Source organism: Vigna angularis, chromosome 7 (genome assembly GCF_016808095.1).
Source record: "Vigna angularis cultivar LongXiaoDou No.4 chromosome 7, ASM1680809v1, whole genome shotgun sequence".
NCBI lineage: Eukaryota > Viridiplantae > Streptophyta > Magnoliopsida > Fabales > Fabaceae > Vigna > Vigna angularis.
In genome coordinates this window covers 20,592,017-20,612,352 of record NC_068976.1, presented here as the reverse complement: position 1 = coordinate 20,612,352, position 20,336 = coordinate 20,592,017, and the positions used below count along the sequence as shown (strand labels likewise).

Below are 20,336 nucleotides of genomic sequence, written 5' to 3'. Positions count from 1 at the left end.
GAAAGAAAAAAAAGATACATTTATGTATTCAAAAAATAATTAAACTTTAAATACAATATTTAAGTTTAATTAAATATAAATAAAGAAATTATATTATAATAACCAAACATTTTCTCAACCTTTTTTTTTCTTTAACACTATAAATAACTACGTTACATATATAGTATCTTTTTAATGATCTTATGATATTTTAGAAACATATACAACTGAATCCTAAAGTTGATTTATACAGGTTCAATGATGTTATAAAGATAATCCTATAAGATCAACTATTTCGGAGTTTCAATGAATATGATCCAATGCCATCATACAAAATCCCCCAACATATTTATTTTATGAGTGATCTTTTATAAAATTCTTTTAGTGTAAAATTTACAAATTTACGGTAAATAATTAATTTAAATGACTAATTCTTGTTCCTAAACAATATCTCGTTATAGCTGCTTTTTGAACAAAACACACTTTTCGGATTACTCTGCCTTAGTTTGTGTTTTGACTTCGGAGCTGGTCTCACGGGTGAGAGAGTTTTGGGTTTGATAAAATATTAGACCCAAATAAAGCCCAATCTGTAATACTTAGGTGTCAAATTCATTCCGGCCCATGCTATCTACATCTCCCTTCACACTTTACATCAATTTTTATTTTTGCCTTTATATATTCAAAAAACGAAAGATGACATCCGTGAAACAAAAAACACTTGTCAATTCAAATCAATAATGTTTTAATTAAATTTTCTTTACTTTTTAACTTAAAATTCAAATTCACATTATTATATTACTAAATTAAATTGTAAGATAAGTGAGTGTATTGTTTTTAGAGTGCGTCAAATTAATTTTTCTTGTTTGTTACATTCAAATTTATCTTTTAACCTTTTTTAGTTGTACAAATTAAACAAATAACATTTCTTCACATCCCTACTTTTTCGTACAATTTACGAAAATTAGTTTTCCCAATGTACATAAAGGAAAAAGAATTTGATATTTTTTTGTTTCCCTTTCACGTGATATTTGATTAGTTATGTGCAGTCCACAAATTTTTTCATTAAATTTATAGTATATAGTAGGGCCAACCAAAGATACAACACAAATTAATATGGTAGGACTGAATGTATGGAAATTATACATATTGGAAGATACACAGACAATATCATATATATATATATATATATATATATATATATATATATATATATATATATATATATATATATATATATATATATATAACATATGATGTATTAGTACAAATGCTGATTCTTGCTTTAATTTCTTAAAGTTTTCATGGGAAGAAGTTTAGCAGAGGAAATTCGAAGGGCACCCTTCAGGAGACTTAGGGATATGTATCCCACACCACTTCCAAATCATAGAAAGGCTATGCCATAATTTTAAATAGGGTTATCAGCTGCATCCAAAGGTCAAAATCAAGGGAGAAAGTGTTAGAAAATAATGCACAACTTCTATAATCAGATTCATGGAAACCAATTACATACAAATTTAATAACAAAAATAAGATTAAATTATAATATATAAATTAATATTAATTTTACTTATAAACTATAGTTTTGTGTAAGTGAGTTTATCACATTTCTAAAAATCGATATGTATATGGTTTGTAGGAGAGATTACATGTAATATTTTTCTATAGATCGAAATCAGTTTACACATAACGCGAAAAAATGTTTATAAAAAATTAATAGTCACTAACTTGACTATTAATTTTAGAGACTGGTTTAATGACCAGTTATATATGGAAATAAAACATAATTTCAAAACTAACAATCCTTAATTTAAAAAAATATTTTACAAGTTAAATTATTCAACAACTAAATATTCATTATTTCTAATTCAGATTCTATTTAATGAATTTCTTATAATCAATTCAAAAATAAGAATTTATAAAAATTATATAAGAAAAGTTCTATAAATTAGTTTATGCCTTATATATTATGAAAATGTTAATTTCATTATATTCATAAATATTTATGTAAATAAACCCTAAAGTCATAAAAAAATAAAATAAAATCTAAAGAGGCCCCTCAAATTTGGGATTTAAGAGAAAAAAAAGGAGAGGAATAGAAGAAAAGAAGAAAAGGAAAAAAATTGAAGTAAAATTATAATTGAGCTGTTTGATAAAATAAGTGTGTAAATATAACAAAAGTATATACTTTGAGACTGAAAACATTCACTTCACAGCTAGTTTTAATGATATATATTAAACTTTAAATTAAAATTAAAAAATATTAATATATTGGTTATTAAGTGGTATCTAAATATAATAATAACATATATATATATATATATATATATATATATATATATATATATATATATATATATATATATATATATATATATATATATATATATATAAAAGGACTGAAAAAAAGAAAAGAAAACAACACACAAGACTTTACAATACATTACTTACTACTGATTTATTTTTCTGATAATAGAGTGTATGGATGACATGAATTAAAAAGCTTATACAAAGATTGGCAAAATGTTCATTGCTGCTTTACCTTGCTGTGTAAAAATTTCATCATGGATGCATCAATGCATTAAAAAACAATTAACTTGTGATGAAGACGAATAATGTGCTTACACAAGTTGAAGAGCAGTGTGGTCTTGACGTGAGTATTGATGACTGGAATCTATGAGGTTTACAGGGAAGAAATTCCTGTCATATGACTGTGAAGCTGGTAAGGACTCGCACACATTTCCTGTCATATGTTGCTGTTGTTCTTCTTCTCTATCGTGTTCAGCTATCTACCAATCATCACACCAACCATGTATTCTTAGTTACATTATATCTATATCTATCTATATATACAAAGAGAAAAAGTCTTGGAGAATGATGAGAGACCTTAGCTCGCAGAAAATTATTGTGGTTTTGCAGCTCTATTTCCTGCGTTTTTTCATGCATATGTTAGAAGAGGTCGACCATGTACAAATATCAGACATAATTTCGGTAAAGTTTGTATTAATCTATCAAATTTTAAGTTAGTTTTCAGGATTATTCGGCTTCAGTTTCATATTCTTGGTCCTGTCACTAGAGTTACACAATCATGTTCAATATTGTTGTATATATTCATTTTCTTCAGATACTATATATATGTATATGTCTAAATAATGAAGCAAGCAAAGCAGAAACTCATATATAGCATGCATTGAAGGAAGGATGAGTATACGTACCCGCTTTTGCATGAATTCGATATCCGCAAACAATGTCTCATGCTGAAAGAAGTTGAGTGTATGTCAGTTCAAAGGAATATACATACAGAGAATTCTAACTTGGAAGAAAAATAATGCATATATAGTTTTATTCAAGATACTAACTTAAATTGTCTTTATAAGTTGCTATAGTTTTTTACTAATTATGTTTAGTGGCTTAATTCTCTTATAATACCTTTCTGGATCTGACTCTGCTCAAACCTTTCTCCAATCTACTCTCAAGATTCTTTAATTCCTTCAGACTTAGAGAACTAAGAGCTTCACCAAGGATGTGCCTGGAATTAATTAAGCAAGAAATTCCGGTGATCTTTTCGCGAGAGACTTGTTGGAAAACTTTTCAAGAGAAGAAGCTGACCTGTTTAGATTCTGAATGTCTCTGATTTGTCTTTTTAACTTGGATGATTCTTGCTGATAAAACTGATATTCATATATAGTGTAATGTTTGTCAAGAGGTTACAATATATATATAACAACATGGTGATAGAAAAAATTTAGAAGATTTAACCAGAACACTTAATAGTTAATATCGTTAATTTTCTTAAGAGAAACAAAGAACACAGTGAATTTATCACTCAAGATGATGAGAATTAAGTCACCAAACTCAAACAGATTCTTTTTACCAAAGACTACATTATTCACACACAAAAAAGAAATCCCAAATTCAAACACAAATCATGTTTGTTGCTAGAAGCAGAAGGTCTTGTAGGAAAGAAAAGAAAAGAAAATACTGAGATTGTCTATTTTGTTTCTAAATTGGTTTTTGTTTTAAGAAACTATGTAGTACATTTTATTCAATCGTGTATCTTTTTGTCATCTTTTTTACTATTTAAATTACTCTTTATTAAATATATCAATTTTTGTAAATCCTAAGATTTATATAGATCTAACAAGTTCCTAATCATATAATCCGAGATACTGTTGACATAAAGGGTTAATATTTAAGTTTTAGAATATCTAATCTCCATAGAAAGTTATAAATATTTTGTATAAAGAAAACTTACCATATTTTAAAACAATAAACAATTTTTGAACCAAAAATTACCCTAACTATATATATATATATATATATATATAGAGAGAGAGAGAGAGAGAGAGAAAGCATTTTCTTAGTTTTCTTTGATTTGTTCACTAATGAAATTTACCTGTGTATTAGCTTCAGAGACAGATTCTGCATTTGAGGAAGCAGCGCATGCTTTCTTGTACCTATCGATAGTTCCTCTAACACTGCAAACAATACACCAAACAGAAGCATAAAAAGTTGATTAATTTATCTGTGTTTTACAAATAAATTATGAACTCATCTTCTATTGACATTAAACTTTTAGGTCAAAGAGCTCTGATCTCGAATTGGAAAAAGGTTTAATCTTATAATATCCCATTAAACGTGTAACATATCCCACTAAAGTTCAAACACAAACTGGTTAACTTGTATAACCATAGTTAGAGATAATGCGGAATATGCAGGAAGAGGTAGATGGTTGCATCAGTAGGTGAAAGTTTACCTTTCCCTTTAATTGAAGAGTCCAAAACTCATAATGGAAAGAGTTGGGTATAGAATTGACGTGAGGAATGCTAAGCTTTATTCCACAAAAAGATGAAAGCAATACAAATAAATGGGAAAGAGAGAAGTGATTAACCTTTAGCCATTCTTAGAATCTGTTATCATAACGTTACTTTTAGCTATTTAGGGTAAAGAAATCAGAATAATATATAATCACTCTGATATGTAACCTCTTTCACATTAAATCCTTTTGTTCTTCTTTCAAAGATTCTACATTCTTTTAGAAATACAGATAAGGATGAAAATAAAAGATCAATGGAGATGAAGATGGAAAACCGTAGACAATACTCTTGCTGATGGACATTGATAATACCACCATATGGGGTGGAAAACCCTAACCAGAGAATACTTTCCTCTATTTATGTAAAGGACAAAATTTACTAAAATGGGAAACAAATTCTGACTTCCACGAATCTCTAGAAATACTTATTGCTTTAAATTCATTTACTTTGTCGACAACCAATTCATGATGAAAACTTTATTCAGACTTTTCAAGATATTGAAAAACGTTATACACTAAAAATGTACGTATAACAACCAATGGAGACCCTAATATCTTATTTGATATTGTATGGAAATAAAAAAGGGTATGTTCAAAAGAGAAACTGCATTTACCAAAAGAAATTGTATAAATAAAAAGATATACAATCAAAGATGTTAAAGAAAAAAAGAGATGCTAAAACACAAGATGAATGATATCACATATAAATGTACCGTGCGAATAAGTGATCTCTTTTCCTCCCCAAAAGGTATTTAGTTGGAAGATAACCTGGATTTGCAGTTTTTGCACAACCATGTAATGCGATCATGTAATTAGAATCGAACTTCTTTCATACGTGAAAACGAATTGAAGTGATTGAGGTGTGACCAAAGAGTGAAAAAGTCGAAAACCCTAGCTCCCATTTGGATGAGGTGCTCGTGTTATATCACTATACATTGACAAATAAGTAGAACAAGTACTGATATTAAGGAAGAGTCAAAGTTAGACACGACAGCAAGAAAAACAAGAAGGCTTCATTGAGTGCGTGACAGCTTTGTGCAGAAGACCCTTTTAAGATTTGATGGTTGACAAGTAGAGAGAGAAATCAAGAGAGATAAATAATGAAAGAGAGAGAGAGAGAGATTGGTAAAGCTTATCACAGCATGGTCATTGAATCAGAACATACACAAGGAAGCTAAGATCCCTCGCCTGCAAATCTTTGTAACCCTAAATAAAGCTTTCTCTTCTTCTGATATATATATATATATATATATATATATATATATATATATATATATATATAAATATATATGAATATATATGCTACTTTATATAGTTTCACTTTAATGTCTCTATTTCTATTGCTTAAACAGATCTGCACCCTTCTAAACAGGGAAAAAGAGCAACGAGTACAAGATCTAGACAGAATGGTAGATATCTCAGGGAAGACTTAGAGAGTAATTTCTGAAAATACTGACTCCTGTTTAAGGAATGAATATATATATATATATATATATATATATATATATATATATATATGTGTGTGTGTGTGTGTGTGTAACACTAGAAAACAAAAGAAAAGAAAATGTTTTAAAATAGTTGTGTGAAGATTGTTATGATATATGAAATGAGAGTGACAGAGAGGAAGATGTTTGAAAGAATTTGAACCTGTTGTTTGCATACTCATAAAGGCGTCCACGGCTTGAGAAGACAACAAGAGCAACTTCGGCATCACAGAGAACAGACAATTCATAAGCCTTCTTGAGCAACCCGTTGCGACGTTTGCAGAAGGTAACTTGCCGATTGGTGGTGTTCTCGATCCGCTTGATCTCTATTTTCCCTCTTCCACTTTTCTTCTGAGAACACCCTTCTGATATTGCTTCGTTCGGAAACTCCATATCTCTCTCGCTGCAACAACCTACCCACTACAAAATATAGTCAGAAAAGAAAACATAAAACACCAAAAGTAGATATTTTTCCCTTTGGGTCACTTCAAGAATGGATGAAATCTTTTAGGATAACCAAAGAAGCTTCGAAAGAAATGGTCATTAAGCTTGATGATTTGTACTGAACATATATACACACTATGATATTAAGCTTGTTGTCCCTAAGACGAACATATTATATAATAATGAAAGACAGAATGGAGAGAAAGAAAGGGTGTGCTTGTAAGTAGATGATAGGTAGGTGTTGTACCTATGCAATGAGAAGAGCAGTATTTATGGTAGAAGAGTGAAGAGAAAAAGGATGCAAAATATGGAAGTGGGTTGGCCTAGGAGAAAGGTATTTATGGAGTGAAAATAGAGGGTCGAACTGATTGAGAGCACTGAAAATAGTAATTTGGTGAAGGGATATGTGTGATGTTTGGAGAATAAAAGAAAAAGGAGGTTGAGAAGAGAAGGGTTTGGCCTGGGATTCAGCTGTTAAGTCTGATGTTCAATGTATGAAGCTTTCATATCTGTTGATGTATGTATGGGAAAAAGGTGAAGGGGGACAATGAAAGTGTCTTTTTGAAAGTGACTTTGTATGAGGTGGGCTTTCATTATTCATGGCCTATGAGAGGGACGTCAACGTAAGTTTGCACGCAAAAACTTACAACCCTTTGATTTTTTAGGCATGGCTTCAGGTTGCTTCTTGGATTTTGAGTTTTGGCATTTTATCCACATAGAATCCACTCTCTTTCTCTTCTACTTCAAACCTCTTTTCTCAGTTCCTGCTTTAACATCTTAAGGGATCGGTTTATATGAACAAAATATTCAGTCCCGAGAGATTATATAAATATGATTATGTGAATTTAATCATATCAAAATTACAAAATATGAATTTGTAATCCTTGAAACTTCCCATGTTGTCATATTCATGTATATGATTATCATAGTTTGATTGTGTCTTTTTCAGTGACATTGATTAACGTAATTGATATTTATTTTCTTCTTTTATACACAGAAGAGATGAAAACATGATTTAGAATCGACAAAGAATAACGGCAGTTTTTAAATCAAAGTAAAGTCTTCTACAATTCTGCGAATTTATAGTAGTATGGTTATAGTCAATGATATTGATTATGTGAACACTTAATTCAACATTTAATTATGCTACACACTTCTATTTTTTGTGAATTTTAGTATTATTCTTTTATATCACCTTTAAAAATGGTTCCTCTATTTATTAATTGAACGTGACTTTAAAAATAAGTTTTGATACCCTTCCATATGAAATAAATAAAAATATTCACGTGAAATAAATAAAAAACATGTTATATATGTAATAATTTAAATAATATGGCATTAGTTTGACGGTCAAACCACTAGAAAGATGAAAAGACACCCTCCATCACCACCAATACTTTCTTAACCATCCGGAAGCTCTTTTTGCTACTCATAGCCCATCCTTTAATACCTCAACCAGACCATGGAAGAACAAAAAGTCACCACCATCCGTTTTCGAGTAAAAGAAAAAAAAATTGAAATTGAAATAAAAGATTACTGAAATTCACAAGAGAGATACATTCATAGAAACAGTGAAGAACAAAAGCTTCAATTTCCCTTCAACTCACAATTCAGTGTCAAACGGAATCACACCCTTAAATGTATTTTTGAGTAGGTATAACACTACCACAAACATGTCCACAGTGAGCATGGAGCATCGATGTAGGAGGAGACCACGCCTCAGATAGTACAAAATACTGTGAAACCATATATGAGGATCACATTGTAACATACTAGGTTAAAAAGTGAATTTTTTTAGTCTAAGTTAATTATACAAAATTAACTTATAAGATAAGATTTACACTCACTTATATATTCTAAATTAGTTTTAACACTACACAATATGAGACTTCTTACAAAAGAGGAAGAAGATAATGTCAAATACATGTAATCGACTCAAGATCAAACCCAATTTGACTAATGAATGTCGAAAAGAGAATGGAGAGTGGGTGAGGAGGGACGCAAGACAAAGACAAGTTTCTCTATCTTATATATATCTATTCCTAAAGAAAAAAATTCATCTCCATAAACTTATTGAATATAAATTTTTTGTCTCATAACGAGTATAGACTTACCATATCAATTAATTAATTTTTGTGAAATAATAAATATTTCTTACAAAAAAAACATAATATTAAAAAATATTTAATATCAAAGGATGTATTCTCTTTTCTTCAATATCGAATATTTAGAAAGAAATTATAATCACATACATTTCAATATCGAATATTTAGAAAGAAATTATAATCACATACATTTCAAATTACAGTACTAAATAAAATTTCATGAAACCAAAATATTTATTAAATTTATACAAAAATCATAAAACAAAATTGATAAAGTTTAAAATATTTTAAAATAAAATTAGGAAAAGAAAACAAAAAAATCAAATTTTAAAAAATTTAAATGTCTCTTTACAACAATATTCATTAAATTCTAATGAAATCTTTGTTTATACACTAAGAAAAATTATAATATATTATCACAAGTAATTTTAAAAATTAATAAAATGAACTATCATTGAAATAGTAAATAAAATTACAACGATAAATTAAATTGATTTCTGAAATTAAAAATATAAATAACAAATTGTAAATAAACTTGGTTCATTTTTATTTAATCAAACGTCATAAGAAAATATATGAATTAGTATATTAAATGAACGAGAGACAAAATTAGTTGCATATTCATTCTTTTAATATACATTAACTAGCTAGTAACGTAAAAGATAAAATTAGTTGCATATTCATTCTTTCAAACATAAATTGCTAGTTATAATTCCATATAAATTCTTTTAGCATCTTCATATCGGTGATGAGATTTTTATCTGAATCTTTTATTTATTTTATAGGATATATAACTTTGTCATTTTTATATAATGTAAGATTTACACTCACATTATTATATTTGTAACATTTGACTATGTGTGTGAGTAAACCATAACCATTACAGCCAAGTTATTTTCACCGTTGTTTTGAGCCTTATATCACACTCAAATTCTATTGGGAGAAATTTAATGAAAATATTAATTAAGGTCATGTTCTATGTCCTAAGGCGACCAAAAATCATGAAAAAAAAAATAGAATCCTTGAAGTTTCTTCTTTAAGGACAACGTTGTTCAAAGATGGAAAAGGGTTTGATGATAAGCCATTGATAAGTGCAATTATTCCTTCATACCTACTCGTAATCATAGTGTCTGAAATTGGGGCATACAATCATCTTCTCCTTGACAATATCTGATCCATCACATGCCAGCTAATTAAAGTTCCTTCCATGTATTTATATCACCATTATACAAATTACAAATGCTTGGAATGTGATCTTAGGGACAAAGATTGAAACAAGCACGGACGCGCAAACAAGAATTCTTAAAATTTGTCATGTATGAAAATTAATGGTGTTCAACAATGTGTTGGATACAAACAAAGTCCCACATCGGATAAAATATGAAATACACATGAGTTTATATACACATAAGATACATCCATTAGTAAGAAATTTTTTAAACATTTCGTGTAAAATATAGAATTCATAAACATCTTAAATTATTAGAATCGATATCTAAATCCAATGAATCCATCCCTAGATAAATAGTATCACTTTCAACTAAAATCATTAATTTATAGTATTTTTTTTATGTAGTTAATGTCACTCACTTGCACTCAATATAAAATATCTAACTCTGCAGTTAAATTCCCTACATTATAAAAAAACTCCCATTACTAAGTTACAACGAGAATGTTTCTTTCTATCCTCATCTATCGAAATAGTCTCAGATGAATTAGAAAATTAATATTAAGAATTATGTATCGTCTTTAATATTTAGCGTTATTTGTAAACAAGCTGTGAAAACGTAGAGGAAATACTACTTTTTTAGTGAAAAAAAAAACTTTTAATGTATAGAAGAAGTAGTACGAATAAAAAATTCAAAATATATATCATACTTGAACATGAAATTTGTTAGAATGTACATGTAGCTCAATAATGATATGTGATGAAATTAGTTATTAAAATAAACCATTAACTATTCAATGTAAAATTTAAACTCACAGTAGAATTAATAACAACTAAAATATGTTTTCATAGACTTATCTAAACCTTAGAAGGTGATTTTATAATATAAAATTTGTATTATCCTTATACATGTATTGGTAATGTTAAAATGAGAATGTATATGTGCTTTCTCATGTCCAGAAAACAAAACCAGGCTAGTATATGCGTTAAGAATGGGTGGTAAAAGGTAAGAAAAAGCTTGTTTTACTCCAGTTTTTGTCTTTGAATTGCCCTAAATGATTTAAGTTGGTAATTGAGAGTGAAATAGTGATACCAATTAATGCATAACGTAGGACCACACAATGCAGAGCAGCAATACTGTGATGATGATATATAGTTCATTCATAGTGGAGCATAAGTCAAAATGGAAATTATAGTTATTGATTAGGTGAGGGACCAGCACTGCAAAATACGTGAGGAGTTGAAGAAGATGCTATAATCATCCTTCCATAAATGGAGACCATGAAATTTTCAGAGTCTAGCATGGGAATCATTCTCTCTGTACTGTGTAGGTACCACCAAACATCACTCTATTACTTTTTGATTTCCTTCCAATTCATTCACCTCACTATTAGTTGCCTATACTTCCAACATTCAAACCCTAATTCTTCCTTCTTTTTCTTTGTTCCAATCATAAAAGGAAACTCAATGTCACTTCTTCTTTTTTCACTTCCTCACCAAACATTTTTCACTCATTTCTTTTCACAACTAATCTACCTCAATAGTATTTTTTCACTTTCAATACAGAAAGATCCATATATAATAATATACACACAAAACCATGATGGTGTGATTTAGATAAAACAAATCTTATCATGCAATGACGTGTTTCATTTATGTTATTTACATCTCAAATATAATTCTTTCATTCTCGTTGAATTCCCAAACACGTACCTAGTTTAAGAATTAAGAATGTTTTGTTTTATGTTTTAGTCATATGTGTGCATATATAACCCTTTATGTTTACTATTTTCCATTTATATTATCTTATTTTTAACGAATTAATTTATACAAAATATTATAAAACTATTTTGGTGTACAATGATAATTTTTAACCTCATAAACTATTCAAAGCCTCTAATAGTTATTATAATATTAAACACGTTATAATTTAATATATGAAGTTGCTAATGATATTTCTTCTAACATTTTACTCTATATGATCCCAGAACATTTTAACAGCATTTTTTTTAATTTCTTTTTTGTTAATTACATTAATTTTCTCTCTTTTCTTCTTATTTATTATTTTGTCGTGTGAAAGTTACACAAATATATAGTTGAAATATATATTCTCATAACAAATAACAATGCTGTGTTATTATTACTGTTCATGATCAGAATCAGTAATACACACATTAAAAAATATAGTATTTATTTAAAACAATTAAAAAAGTCGTTACTATATATTGTATAAATAATGTATCATTATACAAACCATTATCAAAGTTTGCGTTGTACGAAAAAATTGTTTAGCCTAAATAACAACATAATCTTAAGTTAAAACTAACTACAAATAAATAAACCGCTGGTTTTAACGGGCCTCCATGGTTGATTGAATCGGCCCAATAATGTTATGGGCATATTTCGTTAGCTTCGCTCCTGTTCTTCGTTCTTCACTGCGCTTTCCTCTTCATTGGTTGTCACTGTGACTGTGATTTCTTTTTCTTCTTCTTCACATTGTTCCAAACTTTCTTTTCCATTATTGGTGGCTCTTCGTGTTGCGTTTTGGGTCGACGAGAAACGCTCCAAGTTTCAACCATGGCTGCAATTCTAACTTCTAGATCTTCTCTCGTGTGCCTTCACCTTTACTCATTTTTATTCTACCTCATCACCGGTTTTTCCTCATGGGTTTTCATAAAAGCTTCCAAATTTTAGGTATTAAAGTAATTTCTGTTGCTTTCTCTCTTATTTTAGAGTCATTTTAGGGTAATAAGCATGCATTTTACCATGGCTGATTTACATTGTTATTTCCCTCTTCACCAAATTATTGTACCATGCACTGCTAGATCAAGCAAAAGAATGCTTCAACAGTTTACAGAACTAACTACATTTTTCCTTTGATTGTTACTGATTTCTGACACCCTTAGTTCTTCTTGTAGTTTGCCCCTTTCAGACTTATTTTGTTGAAATATTTTCCATATTTTTATTTTGTTTTTCACTTTTAAAAGTTATTTTTTCTTAAAAAGAATTAAAAATGAAAATGTTTAAAAATGAAAAAAGGTAAACGTTGTTGGTTCTTTATGTCTGCAAATTGAGTCTTGCAAAGGCAAACCTGAAGATGTTAAATTTTGTACATTAAGGTCTGTAACTGGGATGCCCTAAGCATGCATTCATGTCACGGTTACTTCCTCTTAACATTTTTATTGTAATTAAAAAGCTGCAGAATATGTTATATTTACTTTTTCAGGCAGCAGTGTAGGTTAGTTTAGGTTAGTACCATTTTTTTCATATCAATGATGGATGAGCTGATTTTTTCAGGTGAAGTAATTAACTTGCTTTGGTTTACTCGTTGAAAACCAAACTAGTGGGTCGTTCTATGTTTGGTTGATTGAGCAATAGCTTCTCTGGTTCGTTATGATGACATGAAATAACATCATCCAATTTCTTACCCAGGTGAGTGAATGAGTTATGACAATGTTATGGTTGCAAACTTGTGTTTATTAATGATACTTCTGAGGACAAACCCCTGCTTATAATTCCTTAGTTCTTGTTGTATTTGTTATCATCTAATCAGAACTGGAGTTTCAGTTCATTGATCTGCATAATGAAAGATTTGGATTGAAGAATTATGCATATTACCCCAAATGAAGCTTCAGTTCTGATAGAAGAATAACACAAAGCAATAGAATAAAGCAGTACAATATATCTAAGATTTTGTCCTATTTTCAACGTTGTGTCAGTTATTTTTTTATCTTAACTAAACTTGGTCATTTATGCTTTGTTCGGTTGCATTGATTTGTGGAAGATGACATGGATTTGAGGGTAATTTATTTGTTGTTTTTTTTAGTGGATTTGTGGGTAATTGAGAATAAATTTGGAAGTAAAGCGTGTGAGAATTAGTATAGAATTTTATTGATGTGATTGATTAAAAAAATTTGTATAATTGGTAGAAATGAAAGATTACCAAAATGTTCCTAGTTATTAAAGTTATAGAAAATGTTATTTATTATTGTTATATTTAAATTTTAAAATTTGTATAAAAAGACCAAATTATAAATAATTATTTAAACTATTTTATAAAATTAAAAAAATTATAATGTAATAAAATAAATTTATTATTTTATAATCTTTTAAAATATCAAAACTTAAAATAAAATTTGAATATATTATACACTATTTATCATAAATTTATTATTTTATAAAATTTAATTGAATATAATTTATATATTAAAAAAAATTAACTATAACTTGTAGTTATAAAAAAGGGTTAAATATGTTTTTCGTCCCTTAAGTATAACTGATATTTGGTTTTAGTCCCTACTCAAAACTTTGATGGCTTTTAGTCCTCATAGTATTGAAACATGTAATATTAGTCCTTAAAAATGGATGGCGTCAACTTTTTATTGATTTGGCAAACGGCAAGGCCACGTCTTATGCCAGCTTGCCTCTTCACTCTCTGTCACGTTGCTTGTGCTTGAACTTCGTTCATCTTCTCCGACAGAGCAATCACGGTTTCGCTTCTCGTGCACCATCACCCTAATCGCGCAATAGCCCAAGCCGCAGATCAAGCAAGCATCTCCATTCTTCACCTGCAAAGAATCAAACAGCCGAGCCCATTTTTCTTCCTCGCAAGTCTTCCATGGCATTCCCAGAATCACCAGAAACTCAGACAAATCCAGAAAACGCGAGCAACCCCAATCCCAAATCGCCCGTGTCGGAACACTGAGTTCGCTCCGACCAATCGAGAACCACGGCCAAGCGAAATCCTAAATCGTGAGTGCTGCGACGAACCCTAAATCACCTAAGCCTCTCCGCTGCGCCTTCATCTCGCAAGCTCCCCTGCACCGACACAACTACTTGTAGAAGTTGTCTTTCATGCTAGTGTACTGTTGTTTACTTGTGGAAGAATGTCTCTCTGTGCTTTTTATTTTTTGGGATACAGTTGTATGTGCATTTTTTTGCAACTTTCGTTACTTTCATGATTAATTGGCTCCTTATCCTTTATTCTCTAACCTGCAACTAGTAATTAATTACCCCGTGTTTTAGGGGTCGGTGTAAATCACCATGGTCACAAAGGAGAAGAAAACACGCTCTGTCATCTCATCAATGGAAATCCTTGTTTACATAAGATGGTAAATTCTGTGATGGTAGAAATAAGTTCCTTGATTATACTTTTTCATCATGTATATATTTGAAATTTATTCAGATAAAATTTATACAACTATTAATTATACATTAAACATGCAGGTATGACTTAGGCAGCACCAAGGGTGAAAGAGATGTTATAAGAACTCAAAATAGGTGGGAATGCAAGTTCTATCTCCAAATGTTTGATTCATTTTATTGCTTGTGCTCAATCCATCATGTACTGTTAGACTTAAAATGTATATTGTTTGGATTTTTTCCTTTCTGGGAGAGGTGTTAACATCATTTTAATTTTATTCCATATCTTTATACACAGAAAGCAGTATGAGAAACTCCGTAGACAATGTCGGAGACTCATCAAGCAAAGTAATGTTGAGGTTCGTTCATGGACAAGTCGAGGTTTGTGAGCTTCGTCAAGATTCCTAGAGAAGGAGGATTGGGGCCTACAAGGTTGCACACTGCTAGCTAGAAGAAGAACCTAGCTCTGCCCCCAACTGAGATGATGAAGAAGCAATGTGACAGATACTTAAGAAGAAGACGTGGCCTCGCCGTTTGCCAGATCAATAAAAAGTTGACGCCGTCCATTTTTAAGGATTAATATTACATGTTTCAATACTATGAGGACTAAAAGCCATCAAAGTTTTGAGTAGGAACTAAAACCAAAATCAGTGATACTTAAGGGATGAAAAACATATTTAACCCTATAAAAATTAAGCATTTATCTTAGTTTTATTTTATTTGAAAACAATGTGGCTTATGTATGAATTCCCTTTTTAGTTCTTATGTTGTTTTCCCGGCAACAAGACCAACTCAAAAACCCTAATTTTTCACATTCACCTTTCACCGAATTCAAGGCCCTCTATCGCCTCCTTCTCACCCCAATATTTCTCTTCATTGTTCAATCCATTCATCTTCGTTGAAATTTTCCTATTTGTCTTCCTCGATTTTTTTCTTCTTCCGTCGCCTTCTCAGAGCGGGTTTGTGTTTGAAGGTCCTTCAATGGCGGAGGACCGGAGTGAGGTGAGTGATTACAGTTCGGAGGAAGAAGGAACTGAAGATTACAGGCGCGGAGGTACCATGCACGGGAGATCATTCACTATTCTCAGCATTGTCTAGGGTCCTCTCTTTCTCCAGCGTCTCCTTCTCGAGCTTCCTCCACTGCTTCAACAACCATGGAATGGAGCTCTCTACAATGCCTGCAATGATGGATTGGAGCTTCTCCAGCTTAGCCTGTCTGCATTGTGCAGGTTCCTCACACTTCAGGCGGCCTTCACCTCCACGCCAAGCTTCCCTCTGATGTCGTCGTCATCATCATCGAACTTTTAACGCCGCCTCCAACTGATGCCACACAAAGATGGAACCAAATTCGTCTTATTGGAACCGAATACGGAGGTGTAATCTGAAGAGGGAAACGAAGGGGGAACCGAATACTCTTGCGGTTGGAACCGGATACACCTCGTCTGTGAATTGTTCGAAAATGTGGAACCTAATACTCGAGATATGGAACCGAATACATGTCGTGCATCAATGGGTCAAACCTCTAGAACCGAGTACTCCATCTATGGAACTGAATACACTTTCATTTTTTTCGTTCCAGCAGCACTGTTCATCGTCTTCTTCACCTTCGAACACACACTTCCAGTAAACCCATTCTTCTTCATGCCATCAACTCCTTCTTCGTGAATCTACAGTAGCCCTAGTAAAAGCGTAAGCCCACTGTTCTTCTTCACGTTTTTTTACTTTAAACTTGTTCGAATCAGTTCTGTACTTTTGCGCATACGTTAAGCTGATATACACACAAGGAATTGTTTAATAGCTTCAGGTACTTATGACATTTCACCAACAATCCCTCCAAATCTCTTCACTTTGGCGGGTGATGAAAAAACATCGCATCCCACAAATCCGTCTTCACCAACACTCGCATTTCCTCTCATCCGAACACCACTTGCTTTTCAAATACTCGTTCGCATTCGCCTCTAAACAGTATAATGTGTTCAAGCGAATACTGCCTTAAAGACGTAAAGAACCTTGTTATGCAAAATTCTGGTGAATAGATGCATGACTGAGGAAAGAATCTGTGTCCATTTTGCAGCAGCAACAAACCTTCATACAGACGAGGATGGTTCTGAAGGTAGTTGATGATTGAGGGCTATAAAAGTGATGTGCATCCACATTCCAATGAAAAAGTGAAGCAAGGAAAGATTTTATGCGAAGTTAAGATCCTTAAAATTTCATGCTCGAACAACATTAAAAAAGGTAAACCCTATGAAGGGACAAAAATTACCAATATCGAATTAATGTTTTTGGAACATGAAATTTCAACGCCCTTAACTTCTTTCTCTTTTCATCTTTGTTATTATCGATAACGTAATTACGTATTGGGTCATGTATAACAAAAGTTCAATACTCTTCTTACGCTATTAAACAAGGTTTTGGGTATAATATGAATTTAATTTATTTAACTATTAAAATTCACGCACATACAATACTATAGTACTTATTTATATTTCAAATTATATTAAATTTAAACAAAGCAATTTAATTATGTATTAATTAGTTTTTAAATTATGTCAATGGCAATGCTTATAAACTTAAATGTTTTTAATAAAATCAATTTAACAAACATAAAGAAATTCAACATTCACAAAATGTAAGGCCTTTGTTTGATATGTAATTGAAAATAATTTTAGGTGGGTGGAAACCAGTTGGTAATGTTTGCTATGATCGACTAAGAGAATAATTAATTTAAAATCGGTGATATTGAGTATATTATTTCTCTTTTTTTTCTATTGCTCTTAAACAAATCCCTTTAATTTTTCCTTTATTTTTTTATTTATTTCCTTCATTTTTTTTTATTTTCTCTTTTCTCTACCAAACAACAAGAAGTTAGAAAGCATAACAAAAATAATCGTAAAAAAGAGTTATCTTAACCTTTTTAAATTAATGCAAAAATATTACAAACCATCTCTCATATTTTTACGGTCAAGATGTTACCTCTCATTTCTCACTTTCCATTATTAGAGAAGATACAATAAAAATATTTTTGGAATAACGATAGTGGTGAAATTTGAATAGTTATTGAAAAGTACATAATTAAATTCATATATACACGGACAAAAACCTTGTTTGAGAATCTCTAAGAAAAATAGGAAAGAAAAAGAAGAAGATTCTCTGGGGACCCTAAACTTATTAATGTAGGGTTTGAAATGAATTGAATTTGATAGGTGTGGGTACTATTTTGTCCTATTCATGTATACCAAAGGCCGTAGTACTTTTTACGCAACTCTACTGAGTCTGGAAAAACCTATTGAAAGGTGTAGGCACCTTCCTCCGCATACTCTATCATCATCATCTTCAACATTTAATGCCACAAAAAGCTTACACTTCAAAAGGTAAGGTATACGGCTAATCCTAACTCTCGAATATTCACAAAACCACGTGAAACCCAAAACTTTTTCCATCCTTATAACCTTCATCTTTATTCTCTCTTTCCTCTCTTCACAGAAAAGAAGATTTTTGAATCATCCCACAAGCATTCCTTGCTTCTTTCATTCGTCTGCTACACCACACACACACATATATATACACATCACCAAACACTATTGCATGCATCCACAGCACAACTCACCTATATCTCTCATTACAATTTATTTAATCTTATTCCTTCCTAAAATTCTGCATCATCATGGTCCTTGGAACAATGGCAAGACATTTGGACACAATAATAGGGTGATCAAATCTCTCTTTATTATAATTATTTGCTTATCGGAATGTTTCATACAATACCTCTGATATTACAGAAACATATTCACCAGAATATGTATTCTGCAAAAACACACTGTAAATATTGTTTTTCCCGTGATAACAGTGAGTTTTTTGTTTTCTGCATGCCAGGCCTGGTGTGATGCTTCTTTATCCTCTGTAAGTAACTATATGCCATATCATGCGATTATATATATATATATGTGTGTGTGTATGTATATGTATGTATCATTTTCATTTTCACACCTCCTCATGGCTCTTATTGATTAATTAACAATTATTTAGAAAGAAAACAAGCATCCTACGCAGTGCCATGCATGCAGATTATTTTCACCATAAGACTAATCATTGACTTGTTGGCTTCGAGTAACTATCATAGATATGCATCAATGAAGGCGATTGAAAGTCCTTCAACCTTAGATGATCAACAATGGCTAACGTATTGGGTTTTATACTCCTTCTTGACTCTCTTTGAGCTTTCCACTCATAGGATCCTATGTTGGTACGTTAAAGTTGATTTCACGTGAGATTAAACTATATGTAGACAGAGTCACAGTAATTTGATGTTAATTAATATAAATGAAGGTTTCCAATTTGGGGATACCTGAAGCTTGTGTTTTGCATCTGGTTGGTGCTGCCAATGTTCAATGGAGCGGCTTACATATATGAAAAATATGTGAGGCAATACATAAAGAATATTGGAAGCTACAGAAGTTCCAATTATCCTGAGGAGTACAAGAAGGTCCTTCACATGATGACCTTCGATGCAAGGAAAGCAGTTGAACGCTATATCGATAGACATGGCCCTGAAGCTTTTGAGAGAGTAATCAGAGCGGTATATATATATATATATATACCTGTGGTGCTAAAACTGAATTGCTTCATTATAAAGCTCGTCTGTCTGTGTTTTTGACAATTTTGTTTTCAACTTTTATATGTGCAGGCTGAAAAAGAAGCGAAAAAGCGCTGAGTGAGTATCGATTTGACCGGTTTTGGAATGAAAAGAACGTAAACATGCTCCAAACGATACTTCTTCCAGTGTACATTTTCAACATGATGGAGACGGAGTCTCACAATTATAGTTTAATTAAATGACAGCAATTGTAAGCTTGATATAAATTTTATATGTACCTTTCCATGGTTTAAAAAATGCACGTAAGAGCAAAAAAGTATATGGTTAAATTAAGTAAGTTTTTTTCTTTCAATCCTTTGAATAGAATTCTACTATTTATAATCAGTTTTCTCCGAAGCTCTTTCTGCATGACTCATACATGCTTAATTGGGATGACTGCTGCAACAGTCACAAACATATATAAGCGATCGTGATAAAGCTTGGCGATCGCATAAACCATATATAAAATGATTTGATAGTGGGTAATACTTATCTTCAAACAAAGCGACGTCATAATGATTATCATAGACTGAAGTGGCTGAAACCCAATCTTGTAATAAAATAA

The 20,336-nt window shown here is 31.0% G+C and overlaps 2 protein-coding genes and 1 long non-coding RNA gene across 10 annotated transcripts; 2 read left to right on the top strand and 1 right to left on the bottom strand.

Moving 5' to 3' along the window:
- Positions 1 to 1,241: 1,241 nt before the first annotated feature.
- Positions 1,242 to 7,504, bottom strand: LOC108338609 (agamous-like MADS-box protein MADS1). Of its 4 annotated transcripts, none has more exons than XM_017575592.2 (9): positions 6,968 to 7,504; positions 6,440 to 6,696; positions 4,373 to 4,454; positions 3,586 to 3,647; positions 3,406 to 3,505; positions 3,192 to 3,233; positions 2,863 to 2,904; positions 2,602 to 2,765; positions 1,242 to 1,401 (listed from the first exon to the last, which is right to left on the bottom strand). In XM_017575592.2, the coding sequence occupies exons 2-9, from the start codon at positions 6,667 to 6,669 to the stop codon at positions 1,398 to 1,400; spliced, it is 726 nt and encodes a 241-aa protein (XP_017431081.1). In that variant the 5' UTR covers positions 6,670 to 6,696; positions 6,968 to 7,504; the 3' UTR covers positions 1,242 to 1,397. The 4 variants fall into 4 exon arrangements, with proteins under 4 accessions (XP_017431081.1, XP_017431082.1, XP_017431080.1 ...); XM_017575593.2 differs by having other exon boundaries at positions 6,440 to 6,689; XM_017575591.1 differs by lacking the exon at positions 6,968 to 7,504 and having other exon boundaries at positions 6,440 to 6,961.
- A 4,884-nt stretch (positions 7,505 to 12,388) lies between these two features.
- LOC128197926 (uncharacterized) lies at positions 12,389 to 15,917 on the top strand. The gene is made up of 5 exons (XR_008250660.1): positions 12,389 to 12,687; positions 13,291 to 13,425; positions 15,019 to 15,104; positions 15,220 to 15,273; positions 15,434 to 15,917. It is a non-coding gene; the product is annotated as an uncharacterized LOC128197926 (long non-coding RNA).
- Positions 15,918 to 18,231: 2,314 nt separating this feature from the next.
- LOC108338048 (HVA22-like protein f) lies at positions 18,232 to 19,962 on the top strand. Of its 5 annotated transcripts, none has more exons than XM_052879997.1 (5): positions 18,232 to 18,509; positions 19,012 to 19,038; positions 19,259 to 19,381; positions 19,465 to 19,714; positions 19,823 to 19,962. In XM_052879997.1, exons 1-5 carry the CDS (start codon positions 18,367 to 18,369, stop codon positions 19,847 to 19,849), a joined length of 570 nt encoding a protein of 189 aa, XP_052735957.1. In that variant the 5' UTR covers positions 18,232 to 18,366; the 3' UTR covers positions 19,850 to 19,962. The 5 variants fall into 5 exon arrangements, with proteins under 5 accessions (XP_052735957.1, XP_052735958.1, XP_017430196.1 ...); XM_052879998.1 differs by having other exon boundaries at positions 19,465 to 19,702; positions 19,823 to 19,961; XM_017574707.2 differs by lacking the exon at positions 18,232 to 18,509 and adding an exon at positions 18,521 to 18,846.
- Positions 19,963 to 20,336: the final 374 nt, after the last annotated feature.